Source organism: Lepus europaeus, chromosome 10, assembly GCF_033115175.1.
Source record: "Lepus europaeus isolate LE1 chromosome 10, mLepTim1.pri, whole genome shotgun sequence".
NCBI classification, from domain to species: Eukaryota; Metazoa; Chordata; class Mammalia; order Lagomorpha; family Leporidae; genus Lepus; species Lepus europaeus.
Window position 1 is genome coordinate 6,155,710 of NC_084836.1, and position 17,286 is coordinate 6,172,995.

General features: G+C 52.2%; 1 protein-coding gene across 1 annotated transcript; it reads left to right on the plus strand.

The window, feature by feature from the left end:
* The first annotated feature begins 3,747 nt into the window (after window positions 1–3,747).
* Window positions 3,748–9,647, plus strand: SNU13 (small nuclear ribonucleoprotein 13). Its single transcript, XM_062202773.1, has 3 exons — window positions 3,748–3,823; window positions 7,725–7,845; window positions 9,277–9,647. Exons 1-3 carry the CDS (start codon window positions 3,821–3,823, stop codon window positions 9,537–9,539), a joined length of 387 nt encoding a protein of 128 aa, XP_062058757.1. The 5' UTR covers window positions 3,748–3,820; the 3' UTR covers window positions 9,540–9,647.
* The last annotated feature ends 7,639 nt before the right edge of the window (window positions 9,648–17,286 follow it).

Below are 17,286 nucleotides of genomic sequence, written 5' to 3' on the forward strand. Positions count from 1 at the left end.
TGGATTTGTTTATTTGAGAGGTAGTTACAGAGAGAGGGAGAGACAGAGAGAAAAGTCATCCATCCACCTGTTCACTCTCCAAATGGTTGCAATGGCTGGGGCTGGGCCAGGCTGAAGCCAGGAGCTTCTTCCAGGTCTCCCATATGGGTGCAGGGGCCCAAGGACTTGGACTATTTTTCGCTGCTTTCCCAGGCTATAGCAGAGAGCTAAATCAGAAGAGGAGCTCCTGGGACACAAACTGGCACCTATCGGATTCCATCACCACAGGCAGAGGCTTAGCCTACTATACCATAGCGCCAGCTGTGGTTTTTTTTGCCACCAAAGATCCCTAAGCAAAAAAGTATCTCCTTTAGGCCAGGCATGGTGCTAGAAGATAAATATCTTTTTGGTCAGCTTTTCACAATTTTATTTTTTAAAAAAGATTTTATTTATTTATTTGACAGGTAGAGTTACAGACAGTGAGAGAGACAGAGAAAGGTCTTCCTTCCGTTGGTTTACTCCCCAAATGGCCGCAACAGCTGGAGCTGTGCCGATCCGAAGCCAGGAGCCAGGTGCTTCTTCCCAATCTCCCATGCAGGTGCAGGGGCCCAAGCAGTTGGGCCATCTTCTACTGCTATCCCAGGCCATGGCAGAGAGCTGGACAGGAAGAGGAGCAACCAGGACTAGAACTGGCGCCCATATGGGATGCCAGCGCCACAGGTGGAGGATTAACCTAGTGCGCCACAGTGCCGGCCCCATTCACAATTTTAGTAAAATATCCGAGGCAGGTTACTTTATGAAGAAAAGAGATTCATTTTGGCTCATGATTCTGAAGGTTCACAGTCAAAAATCTGGCAGGTGGTGTTGGTTCAGCCTTTGGCAATGGCATTCTTACCGAGGTGGCACAGGGCGCCACATAACAAGAAACAGGGAGCACAAGTGTCTGTATTTCCATGCAGTTTTCTTTCCCTTTCCTGATAGTCCACCAGGATTCAAACACAGGAATTCTATCCTAATGACATAATCCAGTCTAATCACCTCCTAAGGGTCCCATCTTTGTAAATACTGGTAATTGGCAGGACCATTAACTTAAGTCTCTGGGGACTAAAGTCCTGAGTTTGGAGGGACAAACAGGCAAACCACAGCAGTATCAAAGTGTCCAGAGCAGTTGCAAGCTCTGCTCTCCTGGAGCCGTCAGTGTGGTCGGGACGGCCAACTCTGAATAAAGACAAGCTGACAAGTGTGGAGGTCTGTGGCTCCATCCAGCAGGGCAGTTACCTAGTCAGGGTGATTAGAGAGGTTTCACTGAAGACGTGTTGAACAGGAGTTCTCTAAGCAGCATAGTGGAACAAATCACTCAATCCAGGGTGATGGATACGGTTCAGGATATGAACATGTGATATGATATGAATATGTGCTCAGGATAGCAAAAGGCGAATAGGGATGCAGCTTGGGTGCCAAGGGAGAATGCTAGTGGAAAGGGGCTAATAACTCAGCCAAACACATTTGTGTGGTAACTTTCTAAGGCAAACTGCTCTTGAGAGCACTCATGAACATGTATGAAATTACTAGCAAGGGGACCGGCACTGTGGCATAGCAGGTTAAGCCTCCACCCACAACACTAGAATCCCATATGGGCACTGGTTTGTGTCACGGCTACTCTACTTCTGGTCCAGCTCCCTGCTAATGGCCTGGGAAAAGAAGCAGAAGATGGCCCAAGTGTTTGGGCCCCTGCCACCCACACAGGAGACACAGATGAAGCTTCTGGCTCCTGGCTTTGGCCTGGCCCAGCCCTGGCCATTGCAGCCATCTGGAGAAGTAGACCGTGGATAGGAGATAGCTCTGTCTCTCTCTCTCTCTCTTTCTCTGTAACTTGACTTTCAAAATAAATAGATAGCAAGGGAAACTGCAAAATACAAAAGGATTGGATGGCTCTGAAAGGACATGAAAAATGAATTATCATATAGTTGGAAGCAGAATTATATAATTAGGTAGAGTGTATTGTCTCTTTCCTCATGGTCATAAAAACATCTCTATTATTCGTTACAAAGGAGATCTGGGATGATGGTCCAAGATGCCAGGTAGGCCAAATAACGATCAAAACCTAAGAAACAAATGGCAAGAATACAGTGGTGACTGTGAGTTGGAATAGTAAGGTTTCAGGACCAACAAAGGTCCAATTAATATGGAGACATGAAGCAGGATCCAACAGAGGTGAGGAACAGAGTCCATATCACACGTTTTACTGTTAAACTGGAGCCATGAGTGGAAACTTCTTAGTTTGGAAACAGTATTTTTGACACATCCTAATCCTACCAGATCTGCACAGTGAAGACCAGAGCATCTTTGACGTAACTGATGTTTAGTGTTGGAGCCTGTTGCCTCATGCCCTGACACACTGCAGGAAGAGCAACCAGATGTGGTGGACGTAACCCAGGTCAGTAGCCCAAAACCCTAACGTGCAGTTCCAGCTGCACCAGTGTCTCACTCTGTGACCACTATGGGCAAGCAGCTTCCCTTCTCTGGACCTGGCTCCCTGAATGAAACTAAGAAATGCCGTTGCATGATTCTTAAGGTCCTGCCAGCTCTCACTTGTGGACTTCCAATGGAATTAGCCCCGGATGGTCTAGTTTGGGTTAGATCCGAGTGGTCCCCAGACGTGCATAGCATCATGTTGGACAGGGATGGGGAAGGGCCATGAGAATCCAGGAGGCTCTCTTGGGGGTGGTGAGGCATGAGTTCAGCCTTAAATAATGGAGATTTGGGGAAGAATTGAGAAAAGAGTGAGGTTCTGGCTATTAGAAAGTAGGTGTCCTGGCTGGCGCCGCAGCTCTCTAGGTTAATCCTCCACCTGCGGCACCGGCACCCCGGGTTCTAGTCCCAGTTGGGGTGCCGGATTCTGTCCCGGTTGCCCCTCTTCCAGTCCAGCTCTCTGCTATGGCCCAGGAAGACAGTGGAGGATGGCCCAGGTCCTTGGGCCCTGCACCCACATGGGAGACCAGGAGAAGCACCTGGCTCCTGGCTTCAGATCAGCGCGGTGCACCGGCCGCAGTGCACCGGCCGCAGCGGCCATTGGGAGATGAACCAACGAAAAGAAGACCTTTCTCTCTGTCTCCCTCACTGTCCACTCTGCCTGTCAAAAAAAGAAAAAAAGAAACAAACAAACAAACAAAAAAAGAAATTGTGGGGCCGGCGCTGTGGCACAGTGGGTTAATACCCTAGCCTGAAGCGCTGGCATCCCATATGGGTGCCGGTTCGAGACTCAGCTGCTCCACTTCCCATTAGCTCTCTGCTGTGGCCCGGGAAAGCAGTGGAGATGGCCTAATCCCTGGGCCCCTGCACCCACGCCGGAGACCCGGAAGAAGCTCCTGGCTCCTGGCTCCAGATGGGCACAGCTCCGGCCGTTGTGGCCATCTGGGGAGTGAACCAGCGGATGGAAGACCTCTCTCTCTCTCTCTCTCTCTCTGACTCTCCTCTCTGTGTAACTCTTTCAAATAAATAAAAAATAAATAAACTGCCTGTAATTTACGTCCCCTCACGGTGTGGGGTCGGAAAGACAACGCTGGAGCGGTAAAACCTGTCGCCCTTTACTTCGTCAAACCCCTTCTCTTCGCTGATTAACTCACTTTCTGCCCAAAATTTATAAAACGCTAATAAAAACCGCAAGCATGGGGCGCCCCGCGAGCTGGAGGCCGCTTCCGCGACGGTGCCCCCTAGCGGCCGAGGCCGCCGCTCGTGTGACGCCACTTCCGCTTCCGGCCGCGCCTGGGCGCCACTTCCGGCTTCTTCTCTGACGTCGGCGGCTGCTGGTCGCGAGTGGCGAGCCCGCGGAGCCGCAGCCATGGTGAGTGCGTGCGGCGGGCCTGCGGGCCGGGGTGGGCGGCCCCGGGGTTCCGGCTCGCTCGCCGGGCTGCCGGGAGGCCGGAGTGCGGGCTGGGCCGCTCGGCCCGGGTTGGAACCCGGCAGCCCGGCCCCGCGCTAGAACCCGGGAAGCTCAGGGGCCGGCCGCGGCGTGGGCGGTGTTCGCGGCTGTCCGCTCCCGCGGCCGGAGGCCTCGGGTGAGCCAGCCAGGGCGCAGAGCCTGGGCAGGAGCCCACGTGGGCGATGGTGGAAAGTTGGATTTTTTTTTTTTTTAATGGTTCCTTTCTCTTCTCCTTTTCCTTGTCTTCTACGATCTCTAGGGCATGGCTTGGCCGCCTGGGCTCTGGGTCACCGCCTTCTACCCAGCCCGCCCCTTCCCGGTGCTGGGCTCCGGAGACGGAGTTCTCCCTCGGGTCCGCGCCCAGTGCCGGCCGCGGGCACGTGTGCCGGGGATTAACGGGGCCCCTGGCGCCTGGGGGCGGCGGGGAGCTGGAGTGACCTCGCCCCCAGCCTGGCCGCCACGTGCAGCTGCTCTAAGCTCCCGCTACCAATCGTTGGGCGGGAGTCCGGGTCGCGGCGGTGCTGTAGCCAGCTCGGGTCGGCCCTTGGTCCGGAAGCGGAGTCCCTCGTGGGGTTCAGGCACTCCAGGGGAGCTCGGGTCCCTGCGGGGCTTCCTCCCCCACGCGCCCTCCTCACTTCCCGCCCCTCGTCTCGGGGCGCGTGTGTCTGAGCCAGGGTTTGGGATCGCGTGATCTCGGGTTGAACTCTGCAGTTTACCTGCGCTGTACAGTGGGAACAGCCGCCCCTGTGGGCGTGAGGACCCCATCAGGATTAAGTGCGCTGTAAACGTGCAGCCCCGAGGCCGGCAGGGCGAGCGAGCGCCGGCACTCTCCGGGTTCTGGGAATTGCGCGGAGTCCTGCACAGACCGGGCGGTTTAGGGCAGTTGCTCCGCGTGGCCCAAGTGGAAGGAGATCCCTCTACAGTAATACAGAGTGTGGTAAATGCTTCAGCCAGGTGGTTCCTACGTCAGCATCACCACAGATACCTCGCCTGCGATGGCTGCAGTGTTGCTAGGGTTACAGGATCGCTGGGCCTGGGCACTTTCCAGCTCCATTACGGTTCAGTGGGACCACAGAGGTGTGTGAGGTTGATCGTTGAGGAGAAACTCAAATGTCATGGGGCGTGGCTGTGTTAAATCAAAACGTGGTCGGTTTGGGCTGTCTGGTGCATAGGGATTTAAATTGGCTAGTCGTGTGATTTCACTGGCTCGTTTACCCCTTGGACCGACAACAAACGAGGAGTAAATGCACGTTGGCAAGTTTGCATTCGTGTTTGTAAGCTGGGTAACTTGGTTTAGAGTCCAGTCACTTCTGGTGACTGATGCTAAAAGGTAAAGGTTTCTGTTCTGGGTCCTGAGGTCTTCATCTTCGTGATTTGATGTTTATGGAGAGTTGAGAATCCTAGTGTTCAGAGGTGGGTTGTTGGAAGGCGTGGGAGTACTCATGTGAGGAGCGATTGGATCTGAGGTGTTGAATCCCTTATTTGGGAAGAGGGTGGTGTGCTGTTGAGCATTAGATTCTGATAAGTTACGGGCACGTGTGATTTCTCAGGTAACCAGGGAAGGAATAGAAATATGAGAGTACAACGTGGCAGGCGTTATCCTGACACTTAATATGCCCGCATCCCACGCTGGAGCGCCTGGGTTCAGTGCCCACCCTTGGCGTTGTTTCCAGCTTCCTGTTAATGCAGACCCTGGGAGGCAGCAGTTAGGGTCCAGGTAAATGGGTCCCCACTGTCCACATGGAGGACCTGCATTGAGCTCTCTCATTCAGGGAGTGAGCCAGCGAATGGGGCATTCACGCTCTCTGCCTCTGAAATAAATGAATTTTTTTTCCAAAGATTTATTTACTTATTTGAAAGAGTTACAGAAAGGGATTGATCTTCATCTGCTGGTTCATTCCCCAAATGGCCACAATGGCCAAGGTTGGACCAGGCCATAACCAGGAGCCAGAAACTATTCAGGTCTCCCATGAGTGACAAGGGCCCAAGCACTAGGCCATCTTTTGCTGCTTTCCCAAGCATATCAACAGGGAGCTGGATCTGAAGTGGAGCAGCTAGGACTCAAACCAGTGCCCATATAGTATGGGTGACTCCATTTTTATTTTATTTTATTTTTTTGTTGTTTAGTCAAGTCGTGAGAAGTTTGATTTTTTTAAATTAATTTATTTGAAGAGCAGAGTGACAGAGATCTTTCATCCACTGGCTCACTTTTCAAATGGCCACAACAGCCAGATCTCAAGCACCTGGGAATTCAGACTTTTCAGGGCTGGTGCTGTGGTATAGCAGGTAAAGCCACCACCTGCAATGCTAGAATCCCATATGGGCACTGGTTCAAATCCCAGCTGTTCCACTTCTGATCTAGCTCCCTGCTAATGGCCTGGGAAAAGCAGTGGAAAATGGCCCAAGTCCTTGGGCCCTGCACCCCATGGGAGACCAGGAGAAGCACCTGGCTCCTGGCTTCAGATCAGTGCGATGCGGCGGCCATTGGAGGGTGAACCAACGGCAAAAGGAAGACCTTTCTTTCTGTCTGTCTCACTGTCCACTCTGCCTGTCAAAAAATTTTAAAAAATCGTTTAAAAAAGAAAAAGCATATTATGAAAAAACCATATGTATGGATCTCAGAAATTTTTGCACCAGAGTAGGCTTATCTTTTTAATTCTACTTTTCATAAACTTTTTTTTTTTTTTTTTTTTTTTTTTTTTAGATTTTTTATTTATTTGAAAGGCAGGGTTACAGAGAGGCAGAGAGAAAGATGTCTTCTGTCTGCTGGTTCACTCCCCAAATGACTGCAATGGCCAGAGCTGAGCTGATCCAAAGCCAGGAGCTTTCTCTGGATTTTCCATGCGAGTGCAGGAGCCCAAGGACTTGGGCCATCTGCTGCTTTCCCAGGCCACAGCAGAGAGCTGCATCAGAAGTGGAACAGCCAGGACTCGAACTGGTGCCCATATGGGATGCCGGCACTACAGGCTGGGGCTTTAACAACTGTGTGCCACAGCGCTGGCCCCTTGAATAACTTTCAAACAGAACTTTCACTGGATTCTTTGGTAGAATATATCCTAAAAGCAAAAAGAAATTTTGACCTTGGTGAGTTTGTTGGTAGAAGTGGTATTGCCTATAGCAATTCAGAAACCATTTTTGCATACTGTAGGGTAGAGTAAGTGAAAGGAGAAAAAAATTGGTTTTGGAAGGCAGAGAAACAGCTGCTGGTTCACTCTCCCAAATGCCCGTAATAGCCAGGACTGGGCCAGGCCAGAGCCAGGAGCTGGGAAGTCAGCCCGGCTCTCCCCAGTGGGTAACAGACTCCTCAGCTGCTCAAGCTGTTGCTGCTCTCTCTGGATGCATGTTAGCAGGAAACTGGCATCAGGAATGGGGCCAGGGTTTGAACCCAGGTGTTCTGGGACCCTGACAACTTAACTGCTGTTTATTACTCACCCTGATAAAAATACCTGGTGTTGGAAACCAGAGTTCTCACTGAGGATAGAAAGATTTGCACAGGGGAGGGGGAGTGGAGAGAACTTTCTACTGTATATAGTAGATTATCCCTTAATTTTGATTGAGTAAATTTGGGATTGAATATGGGAATTTGGATTTAAAGGTTACCTGGTGTAACTCAATGGATGTTGAATCATAGGAGCCCATTTATGATCCATTTGTTGTAAATTTACCAAACATTAGGCTAAAGAGTGGTAAATAAAAACACACATGGGTTTGTATACAGTATTGGGCTGTATAGTTACTGACTCCTTTTTAGCCTTACATATATTTTGGTTTTCCACGCTACAGGTCTGCAGGCCATGTTATCACTCTCTTGCTTCCTCCACAGACTGAAGCTGATGTGAATCCAAAAGCCTACCCCCTTGCAGATGCCCACCTCACCAAGAAGCTCCTGGACCTGGTTCAGCAGTCGTGTAACTACAAGCAGCTTCGGAAAGGGGCCAACGAGGGTAAGGCCGCCCTGGTGCTCTGGGCAGTGTCGAAGGCACCTGGCTCTCCGGCCTCTGGTCCAGATGTCCAGTGAGAGGGGAGGCTGAATACTCTTGACTATAACCAACGCGGGGACTTAGAGCTGCGTTTGGGCATTGAATGCTGAAGACGAATGGTCTCGGTTTTTTTTCTCTTTATGTCACTTTGCTGAACAGACACTTGGTCGAGACTGTATTAACTTTGTGGCTTCCCCAGAGCCATCATGAGTAACTAACACTCATTTGGCTCTCAGAAACATTGCTTTTGTGCGAGTGTGTTCGTTTGTTTTTAAAGAAAGAGACCAGTGATTTCTTAGTGGAATGCTTACATGTGGCAGAGGGGACACAGGACGGTCTTCTTTAGCCAGGGGCGAAGTAGTTTGCGGTGGGAGCTGTTTTGTCTTTGGAGATGCTCACTGAACCACTGGATGTGAGACTGAGCAGAACCATTGGAATGGGTTTTCCCCGTGTAGCTGGAAAAGATGAAGCCGACAGTCCATGGCCTCTGCTCTTCACCCTACGGCCGCAGAGCCTGGCAGAGCAGGCCCAGCGGAGGGGAGCTCCTCTCGCTCTCCTGCGAGGTCTCTGTTCTCACGCGGCCGCCCAGGTCAGCCTGGCTAGGCGAGGGTGTGAGTTTTGGCTCCTCAGGTAGATGTGGACTCGCCGACAGGACCATCTTTTTCCTTTTGCTGTTCCTTGCACGGCGCTGGCCCAGAGGTACCTCGGGTCCTCGAAGCTTGGTGTCATCTGCTTCGGTTCAAATAATGTGCTCGCGGGGAGTTAGGGAGGGAGGAGCAGCAGCTTCCCATGCCTCTGTCTCAGTTCCAGATACTCGTGTGCCCATTTATGAATCGCCTTCTGTGTACCGGGCACACGTCTGTATGCTGGTGGTGCTGTGGTGAGCAAGTTAAGTCCCTGCCTTCTTGGAGGTCGCATTCTAGTAGGAGCTAGAGAGGAAGTAAAGTAGGGTAAGGGGGAGGGCGTGGGCGTGGTGGGGTCTTCTAGATGGAGTGTTCTGGGGAGGTGGAGTTGGAGCCGAGAGCTGAGTCCTTGGTGTCCGCTCGCGTGGGCGTGCTGTGTGCTGGCCGGGCCTGTGGGTGCCCTGTGGGTGCCATTGCACTTGGCCAAGCAGGAGATGGTGGTCCCCTGGACAAGTGGTAGCAGAGCAAAGTGAGGAAGTGGTCAGGTTCGGGTCGTGTTTGAAGACGAGTGATGGGTTTAATGGGAGGCTTGAGAAAGGCGTTGAAGATGACGGGTTCACTGGTGTTGGCGTCCCGTATCACACCCGGCTGCTCCAGACTTGCTGGTGCCAGGTGCTCTGCCCAGTGTTCTTGGACCTGTCATTCAGTTCCCTGGAGACTGCCCTGCACAAGCCCCACTTCACCCATTCGCCTCTCGTCCCTGTCTCCACAGCCACCAAGACCCTCAACAGGGGCATCTCGGAGTTCATCGTGATGGCCGCAGACGCCGAGCCTCTGGAGATCATCTTGCATCTCCCGCTGCTGTGTGAGGACAAGAACGTGCCCTACGTGTTTGTGCGCTCCAAGCAGGCCCTGGGCCGGGCCTGTGGCGTCTCGAGGCCTGTCATCGCCTGTTCCGTCACCATCAAAGAGGGGTCACAACTGAAGCAGCAGATCCAGTCCATTCAGCAGTCCATCGAGAGGCTCTTGGTGTAACCGCGCCCTCCGGCTGACCCCCCCGCCCCGAGCCTGAGGCCCTGTATCATAGTGTCTGTCAGTGTAGCATTTTCAGCTGCTTTCTATTATAAAATACCGTAGTATGAAGCCTGGTCTCTGCATTTTTGTATTTTGTTTACAGGGTTGTCTCCCCATCTCCCTGCCACCCTGTCCCCCTCGTGAATAATGCAGTGAGGTGGCCCTCAGAGGCCGGAGGGGCCAGAGAGCCGGGGCTGAGCCGAGAGGCAGAGCTGGTTCCTTTCAGGCTCTGACCTCCTGCTGTGTGCGGGGGATCCTGGGAGTGAACACCGGCCACCTGGTGTCCCTGTGCCTGGCATACGGAATCCTTCCGTACCTGTAAACATGAGTGAGAAGCTTCCTTTGCTCTCTAGGGGATCGTGTATGACTGGGAAGAAAGCATGGATTCTCTGAGGTTGTTAGGCTCATGTCCAAGCACTGCATACTCATGTACCCCTGGTGTTTGCTTCTGGTGTGACATTGTGTCCTCAACCTTGAGGGTGGCATGGGACTCCATGTGGCTGGCTGAATGAGACAAGGCCTTTGACCTAGGACTTGAAGGAGTCAGGAGTGGCACAGGGTCAGCTGGTGCTGGAATGAAGGATTCTGGGAAAGTCATGGAGGTGTCGCTGGAAGCCACAGTGCAGCTGGTGGAATCCGAGGAAACATCCTCTCTGAACGGGGCCATCTTCAGTGGGCACTGGCTGGGAGCTCTCCTGCCACCATGGGTCATGGATTCTTTATCGCAACAGTGCTAACGTCATTCATTGTGAGATCTTAATAAAAATATATTCATATTTCCGATTTAAAGAAAGTGTGAAAGTGTCTGATTCTTAGTAGGTACCCAGTTAATATTCAAATTAAGAAAGGCAGCATTACTAGAGTAAAACTTAAAACAACGGAGAAGCCACCCCCTGCCCAGTAGTTTGGATTTGGCAGTTCAGACTCGGTCACTTGACACGTGGTGCCGGTGGTGCCGGTTAAACCTTTCTACAGGGGCAGCCTGTGGTGGGTGTTCAGCAGCCTCCTTGGCCTCTACTCATTAGGCGGCAGCAGAATCACACCATTGAAAATGTGTCCAGACATTGCCGCCTGTCCCCTGGGGGAAGTCACCCACAGAGCCAGTGTTGCAGACTTCATTCCCAGGCAGGATTTTTATTCTTTTTTAAAAATTTATTTTATTTATTTGAAAGAGTTAGGTCTTCTATCCACTGATTCACTCCCCAGATGGCCGCAATGGCTGGGGTTGCACTGATCCAAAGCCAGGAGCCAAGAGCTTCTTCCAGGTCTCCCACGTGGGTGCAGGGGCCCAAGGACTTGGGCCTTTCTACTGCTTTCCCAGGCAATAACAAGGAGGCGGGATCTGAAAGGAGCAGCCAGGACTAGAACCAGCATCCATATGGGATGCGGGTGCTTCTGGCCAGGGCTTTAGCCCACTGCGCCACAGTGCCGGCCCCCATGTGCAGGATTGATATTGTGAAGCCACAGCCAGCTTCCCTGCCTCTTTTTTTTTTTTTTTTTTTTAAGATTTTAATTTATTTATTTTTTTACAAATATTGCATGACTCCACCCATGTAGACTAGGGTATAACAGCTGAGCTGATCTGAAACCAGGAGCTTTTTTTTTTTTTGACAGGCAGAGTGGACAGTGAGAGAGAGACAGAGAGAAATGTCTTCCTTTGCCGTTGGTTCACCCGCCAATGGCCGCAGCGCGCTGATCCAATGGCAGGAGCCAGGTGCTTCTGGTCTCCCATGGGGTGCAGGGCCCAAGGACCTGGGCCATCCTCCACTGCCTTCCCGGACCATAGCAGAGAGCTGGCCTGGAAGAGGGGCAACCGGGATAGAATCCGGCGCCCCCAACTGGGACTAGAACCCGGTGTGCTGGCGCCGCAAGGCGGAGGATTAGCCTGTTAAGCCACAGCGCCGGCCAAGATTTTTATTTATTTTTGACAGAGACAAAGGTCTTCCTTCCATTGGTTCACTCCCCAAATGGCTGCCACGGCCAGAACTGCTTTCTCCGGATCTCCTATGTGGGTGCAGGGGCCCAAGCACTTGGGCCATCCTCTCCACTGCTATCCCAGGCCACAGCAGAGAGCAGGACTGGAAGAGGAGCAACCGGGACTAGAACTGGTGCCCATATGGGATGCTGGTGCCGCAGGTGGAGGATTAACCTAGTGTGCCATGGCGCACATGGCCCTCCCCTGCCTGTTATCTACCTAAGAGCCCAGTAACCTTAGCTGTAGAAATTTCCTTTTACGGTTCAATTAACAGTACAATAATGGTCAAATTAGTGAGGATAGATGATACATATTTGGGCCTGTGCACCTACTCCAGTAGGCAGCACCCTGTCCTGCTGAGGCCTGTGCTGTGCCTACTGGAGCAGTTCTATTTACTTGTGGATGGGGTAACAGGTAGTGTTCTGTTGTGTACATACTTTTAGAATCTTAATCCAGAAGACAAATAACTTGGAAGAGGGGAGCTTAAGAATCCAGCTTTGGGGGCCAGCTCTGTGGCACAGGGGGTTAAAGCCCTGTCCTGAAGCGCTGGCATCCCATATGGGCACTGGTTCAGTCCCAGCTGCTGCTCTTCTGATCCAGCTCTCTGCTATGGCCTGGGAAAACAGTGGAAGATGGCTCAAGTGCTCGGGCCCCTGTTCCCACATAGGAGATCCGAAAGAAGCTCCTGGCTTCTGTCTTCGGATCAGCTCAGCTCCAGCCGTTGGCAGCTATCTGGGGAGTGAACCAGCAGATGGAAGATCCCCCCCCCCCCTCTGTAACTCTGTCTTTCAAATAAATAAATCTTAAAAAAAAAAAAAAAAGAATCCATCTTTGGGGCCAGCATTGTGGTGTAGCAGGTTAAGACCAACACCTGCGATGCTGGCATCCCATTTGAACACCGGTTCAACTCCCAGCTGCTTGGCTTCCAATCCAGCTCCCTGCTAATGCATCTGGCAAAGCAGCAGAACCACATGGGAGACCCAGATGACTCTTGGCTTCAGCCTGGCCCAGCACTGCTGTTGCAGCCATTTGGGGAGTAAACCAGCAGAAGGAAAATCTGTCTTCCTCTCCCTTACTTTCAGATAAAGAAATAAATCCTTAAGAAGAAAACAATCTATCCTACACCTAAATGGAAGCAAGGGCCCACTTATAAAATCTTAGGAGCAGGGTGGGGCAGGGCTCCTGGAATCCGGCCTTTTTTTTTTTTCTTTTAATTTATTTGAAAGTTTCATAGAGAAAGGTCTTCCATCTGCTGGTTCACTCCCCAAATCGCCACAACAGCCAGAGCTGCGCTGATCTGAAGCCAGGAGCCAGGAGCTTCTTCTAGGTCTCCCACGTGGGTACAGGGGCCCAAGGACTTGCGCCATCCTCCACTGCTTTCCCAGGCCATAGCAGGGAGCTGGATCGGAAGTGGAGCAGCTGGGTCTTGAACCAGCACCCACATGGGATGCCGGCACTGCAGGCGGCAGCCTTACCTGCTATGCCACAGGGCCGGCCCCCAGCCTACTTTGGAGTGTCAGCTCACTTCCCACTGCTCTGGAAGCCTTCAGAGAGGCCATAGATTTGTATTCAGCTCCTGAAGAAACGTCCGCAGGGCGCTTTTCCCTGTTTCTAGGGGCCTTCACTGCCTGTCCTGTTGGCCCCCTGCAATTTCCATCTTTGTTCAGGGTTTCTTATTTTGTTTGTTAAACACTCCAAACCTGCTGCTGTCTGGAGTTCTTGGTACCTCCTATCCCTTTATTGTACTTGCTTTTCCTCATCCTAGTCTTTTTTTTTTTTTTTTTTTTTTTTTTTTTTTGACAGGCAGAGTGGATAGTGAGAGAGAGAGAGAGAGACAGAGAGAAAGGTCTTCCTTTTTGCCGTTGGTTCACCCTCCAATGGCCGCTGCGGACGGCGCATCGCGCTGATCCAAAGCCAGGAGCCAGGTGCCTCTCCTGGTCTCCCATGCGGGTGCAGGGCCCAAGGACTTGGGCCATCCTCCACTGCCTTCCCAGGCCACAGCAGAGAGCTGGCCTGGAAGAGGGGCAACCGGGATAGAATCCGGTGCCCCAACCGGGACTAGAACCCGATGTGCCGGCGCCGCAAGGCAGAGGATTAGCCTGTTAAGCCACGGCGCTGGCCGTTTAAAGATTTATTTTATTTGAAAGAGTTACAGAGAGGCAGGGGCAGAGAGGGAGTCTTCCATCTGCTGGTTCACTCCCCACATGGTCGCAACAGCTGGAGCTGGGCCGACATGAAGCCAGGAGCTTCTTCCGGGACTCCCATGCAAGTGCAGAAGCCCAAGGACTTGGGCCATCTTCTGTTGCTTCCCCAGGCCATAGCAGAGAGCTGGATCAGAAATGAAGCAGTCAGGACTCTGAACTGATGACCATGTGGGACGCCGGCACCGCAGGTGGAGGCTTTACCTACTATACCACAGCTCTGGCCCCTTTCCCCTAGTCTTAATTCAGATCTCTAGAATTGCCCATCTCTTTTATCCTAGCCTTGTCACTTTTTTTTTTTTTAAGATTTATTTATTTTAGTTAGGTCTTCCATCTGCTGGTTCACTCAGAGGGTTGCAATGGGTGGAGCTGGGCCAATCTGAAGCCAGGAGCCAGGAGCTTCTTCCAGGTCTTGCACGTGGGTGCAGGGGCCCAAGCACATGGGCCATCTTCTGCTTTCCCAGGTGCCTTTGCAGGGGGCTGGATTGGAAGTGGACTTGAACCAGTGCCAATATAGCATGCTGGCACCACAGGCTGTGGCTTTACCCACTCTGCCACAGCGCCAGCCCCTACATTGTTTTTTAGCTTGAACTCACGTCTGACAATTTCTGATCCTTGCCCTTAGCAGAAATGTGTGCAGGGCCCTCGCACCTATAGCAGTGCTCTGGCACAGAGGTGCAGCCTGAGCCCCTCGACAGCCCAGGCAGGCAAGCAGGCAGGCAAGCAGTCGTTCTGGTCCAGCCCTGGGAAGGTAGCTGCAAGATTCTGTGTATTGTTGGAACTGGAGGGGTTGCACACTGGAACTAAGGGATGTGCATGTACTCCGCTGGGGACACACGAACCAGAAGAGCGTTTCTCAGTGGAGTTCCTGTGTATCTGGTGTGCCCTGGCTTTACGTTTTGGAACACAAATAAAGTTGTTTTCATTGGAAAAATAAATGACCACAAGCTGATGGATGGAGAAGGGAGAGTTCTTGGGACTTTGTATCCAGTATTCCCTAGTCCCTCTTTGTCAGCTGGGTTACATTGTACCTATGGCATTAGCAAGTGTATTTGCTTGGGGATAGGCTGGTGGACAAAAGGGGCATAATTGTTCTCTTGGGAAGGAAGGAAAAAGGGGGCTGGTGCTGTGGTGTAGCAGGTAAAGCTGCCACCTGCAGTGTGGGCATCCCATACAGGCGCCGGGCTGTCCCCACATCTTCACCCTGCTCTCAGCCCTCCAGGCTGGGGTCCTGAGGGCACAGCTCTGTGGTTAGGGTCGCTTCTCTGGACCCGGAGTCCAAGCTCCGCCTCCCATTAGCTGAGTGACCTTGAATGACCTATTTAACCTCTCTCTACCTTAGTGAGGCAGAATTGAGACCATGGAGGAAGAGACGGCCACAAAGTTCCTACGCTGCAGAGCTTTGGGGGGATAAAAGTTAACACAGATGGTTCTGACTGCAATGCTACCCATGCAACATCCTGTTTTTCACTTTCAGTACCATTTTCTAGAAATTACATGAGAGAGGGCAGGCACTGTGGCCTAGAGGGTAAAGCCACCACCTGCAGTGCTGGCATCCCCATATGGGCGCCGGTTTGAGTCCTAGCTGCTGCACTTCGGATCCAGCTCTCTGCTATGGCCTGGGAAAGCAATAGAAGATGGCTCAAGTCCTTGGGCCCCTGCACCCACATGGGAGACCTGGAAGAAGCTCCTGGCTCCTGGCTTTGGATCCGCGCAGCTCCGGCCATTGCAGCCAATTGGGGAGTGAACCAGCAGATGGAAGACCTCTCTCTCTCCCTGCCTCTCCTCCGTGTAACTCTGACTTTCAAATAAATAAATCTTTAAAAAAAAAGATTTATACAGCCTGTGGTGAGATGCTAAGACCTCTATCCAACAGCTTCCACCAACTCTGCCAGCTATGGGAATGAGCTGGTCTCAGCTGTACCTGTGGGGTTTTAATTAACAGAGGTAGTTGAGGAAGGACACTGAGAAGTCAATGCTACTGAAAGAATATATTAATTGCACTTCCCAAGGGAAGGGGTCAGAGCCACCCAGGGCAGCCTCGGTTTTGGCAGGGGAAGAGCAAAGGGAAAGACTAGGCAAGACGCAAGAGACACTTTACAGTCGGTCTGGGTGACTTCAGCAGGCTCCAGGTCATAGGGCTGGTGGGAAATAATGACGGTGTGTGAAGGGAAGTGGATGGCGGCTTGCATGAACTTGAGGCATTCTCCCAAGTGAGCTGTTAGCCATTTTTAGGCCTTAGCTGGCCCTGGGAGGGGTTCAGTTGTGGGTCTTAAGGGCCCCTCACAATGTCAAAACATCAAGACAGAAAACAAAAAATGGCCAGGGCTGGCATTGTGCGTGAGGCCAACACCCCATGTGGGCACCAGTTTGAGACCAGCCGCTCCACTTCTGCTCTAGCTCCCTGCTAATGCACCTGGGAAAGCAGCAGAGGATGGGCCAAATGTGTAGGCCCCTGTACCTATGTGGGAGAGCTGAAAGAAGCTCCTCGCTTTGGCCTGGCTCAGCCCTACTCACTAGGGCCATTTAGGGAATGAAACAGCAGATGGAAGCTCTGTGTCTCTCCTCTGTAACTCTTTCAAGTAAGTAAAATATATATATTTTTTAAAAAAATGGCCAATACAGCGTCCCTGCAAGTGGATCCTCAGGCCTCAGGTTTTTGGGTGGCCACAGCCCTGGCCAACACTTGACCACATGTGGCAGCTGACTAAGCCAGAGCAGCCAGCCTGTTAGCTCCCAAATTCCTCATCCAGAGAGGAGCTGAGCGAGAATGTTCTGAGCTCACAGTTTTGGAGGTAATGTTACACAGCGATAGGCACTGAGGGGTGGGGATCTCATCCAAATAGCGGCAGTACCTACGGTCCGTGGTTTCCCTAGGAGCACCAGGTGCCACTCGCCGACGTGCACTTCCCAGTGCCCAAGGTGAATCCCTCGTAGGACTGGCTTTCATGTATGAGGCAGTCAAGAGTGCGAGGACTGTTCCAAGTTCAGGGGCAGTTTGGGCTCAAGCCAGAAGGGCTCCTGCGGCCGTGTGAGGGAGGACGGATCCGAGAGTGAAGTCCCTGGACGAGCTGGAGCGAGTGGAAGACCACTCTCTGAGCTGCGGGACCTGCCCTGCCTTCCTTCCAGTTTTTAATGACGTTACACGTGGGCACTGCTTGAAAAGCAGAAGGCTCGTCTTCACAGGAAGTCACTGGAATTGGGCGAGCACCATCCAGCCACTCCCTGTGCAGCTGGCCCGGAGGTAAATCCCACAGCCCGGCCTTGCGCAGGTCCAGGTCCCTCACCTGGCAGACTGCCCAGTGTCTGCGCCAGTGGGCTTTAGTACCCTGCTTGGCAGTGTGTTCTCATTTTATGTCCACTGCTGTGCATTGTTGTAATGGTGAGGAAACAGGCCCACAAGTGCCCGGCATGTTGTCTAAGGTCACCTTATGTATGCGATGGAGTCAAGGTGCCAAGCTACTGAATCCACGCACTTCCAGAAGCCAGTCAGTTCCAGCTGGACTTGGGAGCGCATCAGGCAGGAGTAACA